Genomic DNA, 13,380 nt, shown 5'->3' on the forward strand with positions numbered 1-13,380 from the left:
CTACTATAATACTGCCCCTATAGACAAGAATATAACTACTATAATACTGCCCCCTATATACAAGAATAGAACTACTATAATACTGCCCCTATATACAAGAATATAACTACTATACTACTGCCCCCTATATACAAGAATATAACTACTATACTACTGCCCCCTATATACAAGAATATAACTACTATACTACTGCCCCCTATATACAAGAATATAACTACTATAATACTGCCCCCTATATACAAGAATATAACTACTATAATACGGCTTCCTATATACAAGAATATAACTACTATAATACTGCCCCCTATATACAAGAATATGACTACTATAATACTGCCCCCTATATACAAGAATATGACTACTATAATACTGCTTCCTATATACAAGAATATAACTACTATAATACTGCCCCCTATATACAAGAATATAACAACTATAATACTGTCTCTATATACAAGAATATAACTACTATAATACTGCCTCCTATGTACAAGAATATAACTATAATACTGCTCCCTATATACAAGAATATAACTACTATAATACTGCCCCCTATGTACAAGAATATAACTACTATAATACTGCCCCTATAGACAAGAATATAACTACTATAATACTGCCCCCTATATACAAGAATAGAACAACTATAATACTGTCTCTATATACAAGAATATAACTACTATAATACTGCCCCCTATATACAAGAATATAACTACTATAATACTGCTCCCTATATACAAGAATATAACTACTATAATACTGCCTCCTATGTACAAGAATATAACTACTATAATACTGCCTCCTATGTACAAGAATATAACTACTATAATACTGCCCCTATAGACAAGAATATAACTACTATAATACTGCCCCCTATATACAAGAATAGAACAACTATAATACTGCTCCCTATATACAAGAATATAACTACTATAATACTGCCCCTATATACAAGAATATAACTACTATAATACTGCCCCCTATATACAAGAATAGAACTACTATAGTACATTTGTGCATGTAACTTCTAGTTAGTGGAGTAAAATCCGGGCTCTGGTACCTGAGAAGGGGGAGATAGCCGTCTGCCACATCAGGGGACAGCAGAGCAATAAATGAGATTGCATGGTTGGTGGCTCTTCACATTATGCCACTTGGAGTTGAGGCTTTAGACTGACTTTTACCACCGTAAAAATGTTCCGCAATTACGGCCCCATTCATTTCTATTGGCCACGGACGCCTCCATGCCACGCCGCATTAATAACACCTCAGCAGTGCCACAGGCTGATCGCCTCCATGCCACGCTGCATTGATAACACCTCAGCAGTGCCACAGGCTGATCACCTCCATGCCACGCCGCATTGATCACACCTCAGCAGTGCCACAGGCTGATCGCCTCCATGCCACGCTGCATTGATAACACCTCAGCAGTGCCACAGGCTGATCACCTCCATGCCACGCTGCATTGATAACACCTCAGCAGTGCCACAGGCTGATCACCTCCATGCCACGCTGCATTGATAACACCTCAGCAGTACCATAGGCTGATCACCTCCATGCCACGCCACATTGATGCAGTAATTCATGCAGAGTCGGAGCCCCGACCAAGTATTGAGGGCAGATACTGGACATACTTTTCAGTAGGACAACATTTTGGTATTAAAAATCGTTTTTTACATTGGGCTTATATAATATTCACATTTTCTGAGGGACTAAATTTTTGGTTTTCATTACCTGTTACCATAATCATCAACATTAAAAGAAAAAAAATGCTGGAAATAGATCCCTCTGTGTGTAATGAATCTATAGAATATATGAGTTTCACTTTTGGACTTGAATTACTGAAATAAAATTTACTTTTTGATGATATTCTAAGTCATTGAGAAAGACTAGTATTTGTCGGGGGAAGGGATTTGCTTTGCAAAATTAAACTCTGTTAATCCAGCACCTAGTGGACCAGAACGCCTGCTAATCTGGCATGCAACAAAAATAGGGGAGGACAGCCAAGAGTCATTAAGACCATTGCCAACTCTTGGATCCGGAGCAATCGCTGTGGTCTATATCCCAATAGTTTGATATTTCCGATAATCCTGCGACAACCGTAAAACTATTTTTTTTGTTTTTTTTATTAAATAGTAGAAAATACAAGAGAAAAAAAACTATAAGGCAGTAAAATTATCAATTCACATATTTTCTAAACACTGCTCTAGACATCAGTAACGCCAAATGGCACATATGGCGTATTTGGCACATGAGCCTGGCACAGGGCAGCGATGATCTGCTGTGATAAAGCATGTCCAATGATCTAGTTCATAATACAATCTGCCGCCGTCCATTCATTGTCCACTGTACCTCACAGGGCTTCACATAAGGCTTTGGCCTCCACTTCTTGGGTGGGAGCAATGGTATCTGCTATGGGGACAGGAAGCTCACTGCGGGGGACAGAGGAAGGTTGGGATTCAAATTGGAATATGGATTGGACTGGGACGTCTGGGGGTCTTGTTTCAGGATGAGGGAGGGTCTCTGCGTATGTTGGGTCTGGAGGACTCTCTGGATACAGACTATCCGAAGACCTGGAGGCAGAGCTGGTGGATCGTCTCAGTAGAGTCATACGGCTCTCGTGGGCCACGAATGGAGCAGTGAGGGCGGCAGACGAGGAGAGCGGAGAGGGCCCCACACCCGGGAGGAGGCGGCTGAAGAGAGGGGACGGACTGGTGTAGGATTCTTCATTCATCTCCTCAATGTCAGACAGCGGCTGGAACTGCATGTCCTCCTTCGCGAGCCTGAGAAGAAAACAGGAGCTAAATATCAGCTCCACTCAAACCCAAATATTCAGGTGTAACTGTAGTTCCCTATAAAATCAGCCTACCCTGTATTATGCACACGGGGGTCCAGAAAGCTGAGGTATGAGGAGCTGTTTGTTGGGGTCCGCTCACTGCCGGGTCGCCACTATCTTCCCTCCATGTCAAAGTATACTTCAACAAACAGCTCCCTATACCTCAGCTTCCTGCCTACCACCAATGGCCCTCGCAGCACCCGCTGGTTTGACCTTTTGCTTTGAGGTAAAAGCCAGAGGAGAAGGAACGATAAGACACTTGATACTTACGCCATGTCAAAGGTCGATCCTTGGAAGGAAGGCTGGTGCTTCTGGAATAAAGTCGCAGCAGTGTATGGAGGCCGAGGATCTGAATCATTCCAGTATCGATCCTTCACTAGGAGAGGAACATCACCGTACATCTCATCTACGCCCAGCATGGACACCTAGAACACGGACAGAGGGGAGACTTATTACGGAACAGTAGAATGGGGAGATTCAGTAGGTGTCCCACTACGAGCACATTAAATAAGATATAGTCCCCAATTTTACGAGCACACAAAGGGAGGAAAGCCCCATTAAATGCTAAAATACTTTCTGCTGCCACTAGGGGGAGGTCACCGCATATGGAGTTTAAACGAGAGCTGTATAAATTGCAGTGCAGTGAGCTCCCCCTACAGGTGGCTGCAGGCAGATTGAACATTATTATAGGACTCAGTGGCTGTGTGAAGGAACGCAGAGGATTTGGAGCTTTGTATCAGAAAAAAAACAACACAGAACACAAAAACAGGGGTGTTAACTACCCAGGACCACTGGATGTTACCTGCTAAACCACTCTAAAGCCCACTATAGAGGTTACCAGGAATACTAAGGGCATGTTCACACGGCGCTCCAAAAATATGACGTGTAAACATGTCAAAGGGTGTAAATAAATGGTTTTTGTAAAGCCCTTTTTAAAATACAGGCAAAATCTTTAATACCTGGAAATTCCTGTCAATCAAGAAGTTGGTCTCAAAGTCATCATCGTCCTCCCCGAAAGGATTGATGAGCTGCTCGGCCACCTGGAAGGTGTGGGGGAGGGGGGAGGGTGTACATTAACATTTGCAATACTATATGAAGAAATCTTCTGAATGGGACTGAAGCTTCTCATTATAATAGAGGGTGACCTGTAATAGCTCCTCATATAATTAGTCAGATACCTTCAGCCAGCCGGCATAGAAAAAGAACTGGAGGAGGGTGAAGATGGGGACGTAGAGGTCAAGGTCGTGGTCGTTGTAACCCTGGGAGGGGTCTAAGAACTGCCGTCCAATCAGACACGTCAGAAAGTAGCTGTACACGGCGATGGTCACTACCTAATACCGGAGAGGGAAAAAGAGCGAGAGAGTCCAGTATTAGAAAAAAAATGGTCTGCTTTTATTCAGAAACAGCGCCACTCTTGTCCATGGGCTGTGTCTGGTATTGCAGCTTATTCGTATTCACTTAAAAGCTGCAATATCACATACAACCAATCATGGCGCTGTTTTTTTTTTTTTGTTTTTTTTTTTAAAAACAACACCTGTTTTCTCCACCTGTACGACCCCTTATGTGTTATTTGACAACCAATAAGTTGTCAAAGCCCTTGCCAGGTTCCCAATATCACAGTATCAATAGAGGAATCCATTATAGGACCACTCATCCTGGGCTGTGGGCACACAGGACATTTTTTGCTGCATTTCTCTACCACGATCTCATCAGAAAACCACATGATTGGGTGTAGTAGATTTAAAGGGCCGGTACCTGAGTGTAAACAAGTGGAATGCTGATCCAGTCGTAGTGAAAGAGCATGCCGCAGTTCCCACGGAAAGCGTTCAACTCCTGCAGATACAGAAGAAGGTGAGGACAAACGCAGAGGATTGCCACAATGTCGTAATTCTGGAATAATCTAGAATACAACTAGGTAGAGGAATTAGGAAATGCAAAGTCAATAATCTACAACATATATTGCTATAGAAATTGTAACGCTCATAAATCTTCTCTCTCTCCGTGGCACGCTGTTAAAGGAAATGTCAATGTAATATCTGTAATTATTATTCTGTCCGAAAGATGTGGGGAACCAAAATGTGCTATTCTCTGATCAGCCACAAGAGGGCCCCATAGTCTAGGAATGGTGACTAAATGACTACAATAGGTTTTACACTTGTGCTGCAGCACTTTCCGTCCATCCCGTGTCACTCATTTAATTTGTGGGGGGGGGGGGGGTGTCACTGAATAAAACCCGTCAGCAGCCGCTCACTGACAGTAACCACCGAACTACCAAAAGGCAGATATACGCTTGAACATAGAAATTATGAGGAATTTCTAAATAAGACGACACCACCTAGTGTGAACCACTGGCTAACAGCGCCACCTAGAGCGCACCACTGGCTAACAGCGCCACCTAGTGCGCACCACTGGCTAACAGCGCCACCTAGTGCCCACCACTGGCTAACAGCGCAACATACTAAGATAAGAGTTACTGAAATAGGGGGAAATAATTTTTAAGAGGGGTTTCCAGGCATTTACAAAAATCCCTCAACCCCATTCTATAGTCTGTCCTGACATTTACAGAAGGTTGGTAACCCTGGTTAGCACCGAATAATCCTGGTGGTTTGGGATGGTGAAGGGGTTAATTAAGGGGTATTTAGGGCATGAAAAAGAACCCATATTTTGAATATATTTAATCTAAATAGATCCAAATCATTTATTGGGTCAGAGCTATGTTTTTCTGATACAGAACTCCAAATCCCCGGCTTCTCTTCACGAGGCCAATTCTGTCTGCTAGCAGTCATCACCACTAGGGGGAGCTCACTGCAAAGGGATTTGTATAATTCCTATTTAATAATGGGGTTTTCCAGCCACTAAAAACGTATGGCCTATCCTAAGGAGAGGCCATCGATGGGTCAGGGTCTGATTCCCGGGACCCCCGCAGATCAGCTGTTTTAAAGGGGCCGCAGCACTCATACGAGCTCGGCTTCCCCTTAATTTCTTCTTTCTCACTGAATCGTCGTTGCTCATTTAGCAGCGATTCACAGGTATTGGGTGAAAAGGCTGCAATACCTGGGAATCGCCGCTAAATGCGTGTCGACGACTCACAGTGAGCCAGAAGAAACGAAGGAGAAGCAGCGCTCATACGAACACTGCGGCCCCTTCAAAACAGCAGATCGGCAGGAGTCCTGAAAGTCGGACCCCGACCCATCAGTTATTGATGGCCTATTTTGAGGCGAACCCCTTTAACGTATATATAAATGTGCACTAAGAACCTCCCTATTGTAAGTAGATTTAGCATGTAATGCATATTTATATTTAGTGGTTTAGGTGGCATTAGTGTTCACAGTGTGCGGTCGCCTTTCTTTGTCTGAGATTTTATATATATATATATATATATATATATATATATATATATATATAAATAAAACCATATACAGCTAGCTCCCCCTAGTGGCGGTGGAAAGAATTGTATTATTTAAAGGGGTTTTCCTACAGTCTACATTTATTACCTGTCCACGGGTAAAAATTCTGAAATCTTCTCAAGACACAAAATCTTACAGTGACAGCCACGCACAATCAGAAACAGATTACACTCAACAAGATCCCGCAGAGCATCACCCCTACGAAGTCCACTCGCCTCTATCAGCATTTTATATGCGTGGTCATCTCGGATTCTGCCCTCGCTCCGGGCCTGAGCTGCCAGACTACAGAACCACACACACGGGACCCAGTATTTATTATAAGAAGAGCGCAGATTCTCAAACTTCTTTCTCTCATGGCGAGTCATAAACCCTGCGGAGATAGAACGTATTACCAGACACCCATAGACGCCACCCCCATATTATATAGACCCCGAACACTACCAATATCATCTGGTGTATATGAATCTTGATCATTGTGTAATGAAAAGTTCTGCAACTTTCTAATATACTTTGTGATTCCGTTTGTCACCATTTTCAAGATCTATGCTTGCCATCAGTGAATTGAAACATTCTTTTTTTACAGCCAGAGGCTGAAAGCCTGTACAGATCTGATACTTTTCTCAACTAAAACACATCAGCAGCACAGAGGAGCTGACATTTGTAAAAGTAAAAAAAAAAAACCTTACCGGCTTCCACCACATGGTCTATAGTTGGGAATCTCTTGAATGCGGCCGTGCTAACAGAGCGCAGTATAAGCAGACCAGACATGCTGCAGTAACGCATCAGTGTCCTGCGGTACATTCTCCCCTTCTCGTCCGATCCGTGCACTGTAGCAGAGATGGCACACATGACCCTGTCCGGGAATGGCATGCAGAGGTACTGATTCCACCAACGGTTCACTACCAATGTGACATAGAAACCTGAGTGTCGAAAGAAGGAAATGGCATATGTCAAGAGCACCCCCTAGGTATGATTTTTCACAAGATTTTAAAAATGACCTAGCGAAAAGTTAGGCTGTGTTCACACGCTAAACTAAAACGCTAATCACATATGGCGTCCTGGTCGGAAAATGTGAGCGGTGAATTAGGTTCCCTCACCCAGCACAAAGGACACAGGGATGAGATTGGCGTAGTTATTGCAGTAAAGTGAGACTTTCTCAAAGCAGCGTCTCTGATCCTCAGTGAGGAAGAACCTGAGAAAACAGAAAACAATTCAATACCACAAGATCACATCCCCAGTCAGCGAATGAGCCCCCACAGCCGCCATCTTACCTGTATGTTATACTGAGGGCCGAATACATGATAAAAAAGGCCAGGAACTCCTTATATAACAGCTTGTATATACTCCCCCTCCACAGCAGCAAGAGCTTATAGAAGCCACCAAAGCGGGCATTTGCCACACGAGCCGTGTATGTGACCGTCATGATGCCCAGCTAAGCACGGGTACCTGCAACAGAACAAGACATTACAACTTATCATGTGTGATACGGTCTGCTGAGCGGCTGTATCTAATCCCAGCATGTGTGATACTGTCTGATGAGCTGTGTATCTAATCCCAGCATGTGTGATACTGTCTGCTAAGACAGTGTAGCTAAGCCTAGCATGTGTGATACGGTCTGCTGAGCGGCTGTATCTAATCCCAGCATGTGTGATACTGTCTGCTAAAACAGTATCTAATCCCTGCATGTGTGATACTGTCTGCTGAGTGGCTATATCTAATCCCAGCATGTGTGATACTGTCTGCTAAGACAGTGTATCTAAGCCTAGCATGTGTGATACTGTCTGCTGTACCGGTGTATCTAAGGGTATGTTCACACGCTTAACAAAAAACTTCTGAAAATACGGAGCTGTTTTCAAGGGAAAACAGCTCCTGATTTTCAGCCGTTTTTTAATCAAACTTGTGTTTTTCGTGGCGTTTTTTACAGCCGTTTTTTGGAGCTGTTTTTTCTATAGAGTCAATGAAAAACGTTTTTCAAAACGGCCGCATAAAAAAACGCCCCGTCAGAACAGAACACTGTTTTTTTTCCCATTGAAATCAATGGGCAGATATTCGGAGGCGTTCTGCTTCTAATTTTTTTGCCGTTTACGGCCTGAAAAACGGCCGAAAATAAGCCATGTGAACATACCCTAATTGTATGATGTGTGATACGGTTTGATGAGCCAGTGTATCTAAGCCTATCATAAGTGATACTGTCTGCTGAATGGTGTATCTAAGCCCATCATGTGTGATACTGTCTGCTGAACTGTGTATCTAAGTCTATCATATAGGTCTATTACAGATTATAGAATACCTATGAAGACGTATACAGACAACAATACTAGAAGTGTAGATAACCATAGTACAAGTAAAGCACTAACCAATATCAAAAAAATATCTTTAGTTGGAAAATATTTAAAAACATACATAGACCATCACCTACAATATAAAACAACACATAATAAAAATGTGGTCGTGGCCTCTAGGAGAAACAAATGTATCATACATCCATGGAATCAAACAGTGTATTGTCAAGGTATTGGCGATACTGTACAAGAATACCTCAACAGTTAGCGGTATACTAAATATGTACACACCGGACAAAAGATACAAATGAGAGTGTCAGAGGGACTGATCCAAGATATAAAGTCAGGATCAGATCCATGTCAAATACCAACCCATATTCTGCATGTCTGCCCCTAAATGAGCCAACCACAGACCACCCCGACGTACGTTTCGCCGTCAGCTTTTTCAAGGGGTAAAGGTAAGTGAGGAGTCATGAGTATGTTCGTCTCTATTCCGGCAGGTTTCCGGTTTTCCGACGGAATCAATAGCGCTGTCGACTCGGCTTTTGAGTCCGTCGTTAAAACGGAAACCTGCCGGAATGGTGACGAACGGAAACCATTAGCGATGTTTCCGTCACCATTGATATCAATGGTGACTGAAACGGAAGCTGTGGTTTCACTTTCCATTGCGGGGTTCACCTCAGACGGAACCCCTGAATGGAAAGCGAACGGTGATGTGAACAGGTCCTAAAAGAGGATCTGTCACTAGTTTAGTAAAGCCCTGTCTCCTAGCTGATTTAATAGGCGCGGTCACACTGATACTAGTGAAAATTGTGTCCCAAAACATTTAATATTTTAAAAAAAGTTATGAGCTTTTTTTCTAAATATGCAAATGAGGCTAAACTAGATAAGTGGGAGGTAACCGCAGCGATTCTCCTGAGGTGGAGCCTCCTCACAGCCTCTGACGCTGTCCTATCAGCATGAAGCTGCTTCACACCGTGTGAGAGAGGTGGAGCCTCCTCACAGCCTCTGACGCTGTCCTATCAGCATGAAGCTGCTTCACACAGTGTGAGAGACTGAGGCTGGAGGGAAGGGGGGGGATCACTTCAAATAGCTGTATCTCCGGCTGTGGACCACCTAGAACAGCGGTTCTGAGATTCTAATCTTTCATATGACACCAGGATCGCAGTTCTAGCTGTAAAACCTCCCAACTTTGAAGTATCACATAGAGGGACGACTGATGCTAAAAAATTTTCCTTTTAAGCCACGCCTCTAATCCCAGCCAATCCCCACCCATACACACCTGGTTCAGCCCACACATTATAATGCCAAATAGCTGCCACCATACAATATAATGCCCCCATACAGTATAAAGCCAACACAGATGCCTACATACAGTTTGATGCCCACACAGATGCTCCCATACATTATAATGCCCCATAGCTGCTTCCATACACCATAATGTCGATTTGCTGCCCCATACAGTATAATGCCCACAAAGATTGCCCCATGCAGTATAATGCCCCATAGTTGCCACCATACAGCTTAATGCCCTCATACAGTATAATGCCCCCCCCCCTAGATGCCCTTATACAGTAGAATGCTCCCAAAGCTGCCCCTAGTGCCAGTGCCCACATATAAAGTGACAGGGCCCTTGTAGATAGTGCCACAGTGCCTTTGTAGATAGTGCCCCTATATAGTGCCACAGTGTCCATGTTGATAGTGCCACCCCCCCCCCCCCTAGATAGCACCTTTGGGACTCCCTCTAGGAGCAGAATTCCCGGCCAGAGCATAGGCCGGGGATTCCGCTCCTAGAGGGAAGCCCTGATGTCACTGTCCATATATGGACAGTGACGTTAGTGGGTACTGATTGAGCGGTGTCCCCGTTGCCAACGCTGGCCAGGGTTTCTGCTCCAGGAGGAGCCCTTGACGTCACTGTCCATATATGGACAGTGACCTCAGGGATTTCCTCTAGAAGCGGAATCCTCGGCCAGATCACCGGCAACGGGGATTCCGCTCAATTAATAGTCACTATATGGACATATGACATATATGGACAGTGACGTCAAGGGCTTCCCCAAGCACAGCGCTTAAAGAAACACTTTGCCAGGGGGTCCTTGGCGAGCGGAGGAGCTCCCTCAACTCCACCACTCTGAGCTAATTCTGAAGCAGGGAGCTGATGGTTCCCTGCTTCAGAATTGGGTTCAACTGTATCTGCGTCCTTTGGACGCAGATACAGTTGACAGCGGGATATACCTCCGGCCGCCCGGGACAGCGGGACACCACCCGGAATCCAGGGTTTTTCCGCTGAATCCGGGACAGTTGGGACGTATGCCAGTTGAATACACAGTCGGGAATGGAAGATGTATATTATATGATCAGACTATGTCGCTGGGCAGGGAAGGGGGAGAAGCTGTATACGGATTGGACAGCGTCATATAGAAAACATTACAACGCCCAGAGTGAAAAGAAAGAGTCCGCTCCTGTTTGGCTATTAGAGCCACATTATCATATTTAGAAAAATGCTCATAACTTTGCAAATAATAAACGTAGTTATCAGCATCATAGCGACTATTAGATTAGTTAGGAGACAGGTAATTAATAAACTGGTGACAGATCAATTTGCCTGGAGGTCTCCGACCGTCACAATTGTGCGGTTAACAAGTAGAGGAACGATAGGTCTGATATTTACTAGGATGAGACTGAGCTGCAATACTCGGCACAGCCTATAGAAAAGGGTGGCGCTGTATTTTTCTACTCTCAATGCACATAATGTGGCGCACATATTAGGTGACGACTTCTGGTTAATTAATTACTTCCTGTATTAATTACGTCTGTGAGCGGCCGGACACACAGAACTTCATTACAGATTTCTTGTGTTTGGACACATTCCTGAGAACAATGGATGAGTCCTATCAGCTCCGAGGAAAACAGAAGGAATACAGCGGCGGCTTCCGATAAACCTCGTGTCTTATGTTGTACCAGCACAGGGATGGGGGTTTGTACGGGACAAAGTTTCACGAGTAACTGAGTAAACACCCATCCTCGCTGCTGAGAAGAGACCTGGACTAGTAAAACTGTGCGGACTATAATGGCGGACATATTGGTGGTCACACATCTGTCCCAGAAATGGTAGAATAGTATAAAGTAAAACTCAGATAATCCGGGACCGCCGTATCCAGGTAACCATAAATTCCGGAGTATTGGAAAAATCATATACACTTGCTGACGTTCTCTGCAGGGGCGGTCCGATGGCGTCTGTGGAGGTCATAATTTCGTCCATTACTTTTCCCGTAGAGCAGCAGAGTCAACATATAGTTGTGATTGTATGTCCCATGCCAGGGCCTAGATTACACAGGCTGGCATTCGGACTTCAACGTGCCAACGTCCAAGTGCTGCCGCACATAATAACCTACCGATGCCATATGACTATTTTTGCCACACGCCTACGGCTTTTTCAATCCTGGGGCTTAAAAAAAATTGCAAACCCACTGGGATTTGTCCCTGTAGCCATTGAAATAAATGGGGCAATGATATCAGGAGCACAACGATAGGGGGTACCCCAAAATACAATAAGGGAGATGAATTAAAACTAGTGTGAAGAAAATGTAGAGCGGTTACCCATAGCAACCAATCAGGTTGCAGCTTTCATTTAAAAAAGAGCCTCTGGAAAAGGAGAGCTGGAAGCTGATTGGTTGCTATGGGAAACAGTTTCACTTTTCCTTTGCACCATTTCTGATCAATCTCCCGCAACGTACCATCATTTTGTGACTATGGCGCACAAGTAAACAAAATTCCCCCATGTACGGCGCGGCGTGTATTCACGGGGATTGGCTGATGAAGCTTTTCATCACAGCACAAAAACTTTAAGCTGCAACTCCGATGTAGCAGAGCTGAATTTGTCATTGTTGTGATAACGCGATGATAAAGCAGTTGGCCTACCAACAGTCCTATGTAACATCACAGATAACACATGGAAAAACTCAGCTCTGCTACATCTATGCACACACAAGACAGAGCCACCATACACAATAGAAGAAGCTGCTATTGTGCGCTCATTCACACCACCACCTGTCCTGGGTCACATGATCCTAAATGATAAGAAGCCCCCCAAATAATATAATAATGATATAACGTAATACTCACCGGTTCAGGTATCCGCAACCTTTCCACACTGCACAGAAAGAAAACTTTCTCCGAACTAACCCAGGATGCCTTGTCTCTCCCCATAAACCTCACCCCTCCCCACCCAGACACCTCTCCTCCCACTCACCCCAGCATGTAATTGTCCAGGTGTTGGGGGAGGGAGCCATGCAGGGTGGGATACAATGGTACCCCACTGGCTGACACGTTACTGTAGTAGTAGCACCAATCCCCAGCTGCACCTGTGCCCCCTTGCCCTGCATACATGTCCTGGCATCGTCCTGCTGGGCAGCTGGATCTGTGCTTTCCACATTACCGCCTAGGATTCATTCCCCTTCACACAATCCATGTCAGGTTGTGGTAGAACTATAAGGGTATGTTCACACGGCAGCCTCCGTTACGGCTGAAATTACGGAGCTGTTTTTAGGAGAAAACAGCTCCGGAATTTCAGACGTAATGGCATGTGCAGGCGTTTTTCGCTGCGTCCATTACGGACGTAAATGGAGCTGTTTTTTCCATGGAGGCAATGGAAAACGGCTCCAATTACGTCTCAAGAAGTGACAGGCACTTCTTTGACGCGGGCGTCTTTTTTACGCTCCATATTTTGATAGCGGCGCGTAAAAAAAATGAACGCCGGCACAGAACATCGTAAAGCCCATTCAGATGAATGGGCAGATGTGTGCCAACGCTTTGGAGCCGTATTTTCGGACGTAATTCGAGGCTAAAACGACCGAAT

General features: G+C 44.5%; 1 protein-coding gene across 1 annotated transcript; it reads right to left on the reverse strand.

Moving 5' to 3' along the window:
- Positions 1 to 2,166: 2,166 nt before the first annotated feature.
- Positions 2,167 to 12,929, reverse strand: BEST2 (bestrophin 2). Its single transcript, XM_075855487.1, has 10 exons — positions 12,648 to 12,929; positions 7,512 to 7,686; positions 7,338 to 7,432; positions 6,927 to 7,160; positions 6,456 to 6,610; positions 4,589 to 4,666; positions 4,012 to 4,164; positions 3,793 to 3,873; positions 3,104 to 3,258; positions 2,167 to 2,780 (listed from the first exon to the last, which is right to left on the reverse strand). Exons 2-10 carry the CDS (start codon positions 7,661 to 7,663, stop codon positions 2,351 to 2,353), a joined length of 1,533 nt encoding a protein of 510 aa, XP_075711602.1. The 5' UTR covers positions 7,664 to 7,686; positions 12,648 to 12,929; the 3' UTR covers positions 2,167 to 2,350.
- Positions 12,930 to 13,380: the final 451 nt, after the last annotated feature.

This window comes from Rhinoderma darwinii, chromosome 3 (genome assembly GCF_050947455.1).
Source record: "Rhinoderma darwinii isolate aRhiDar2 chromosome 3, aRhiDar2.hap1, whole genome shotgun sequence".
Taxonomy (NCBI): Eukaryota; Metazoa; Chordata; class Amphibia; order Anura; family Rhinodermatidae; genus Rhinoderma; species Rhinoderma darwinii.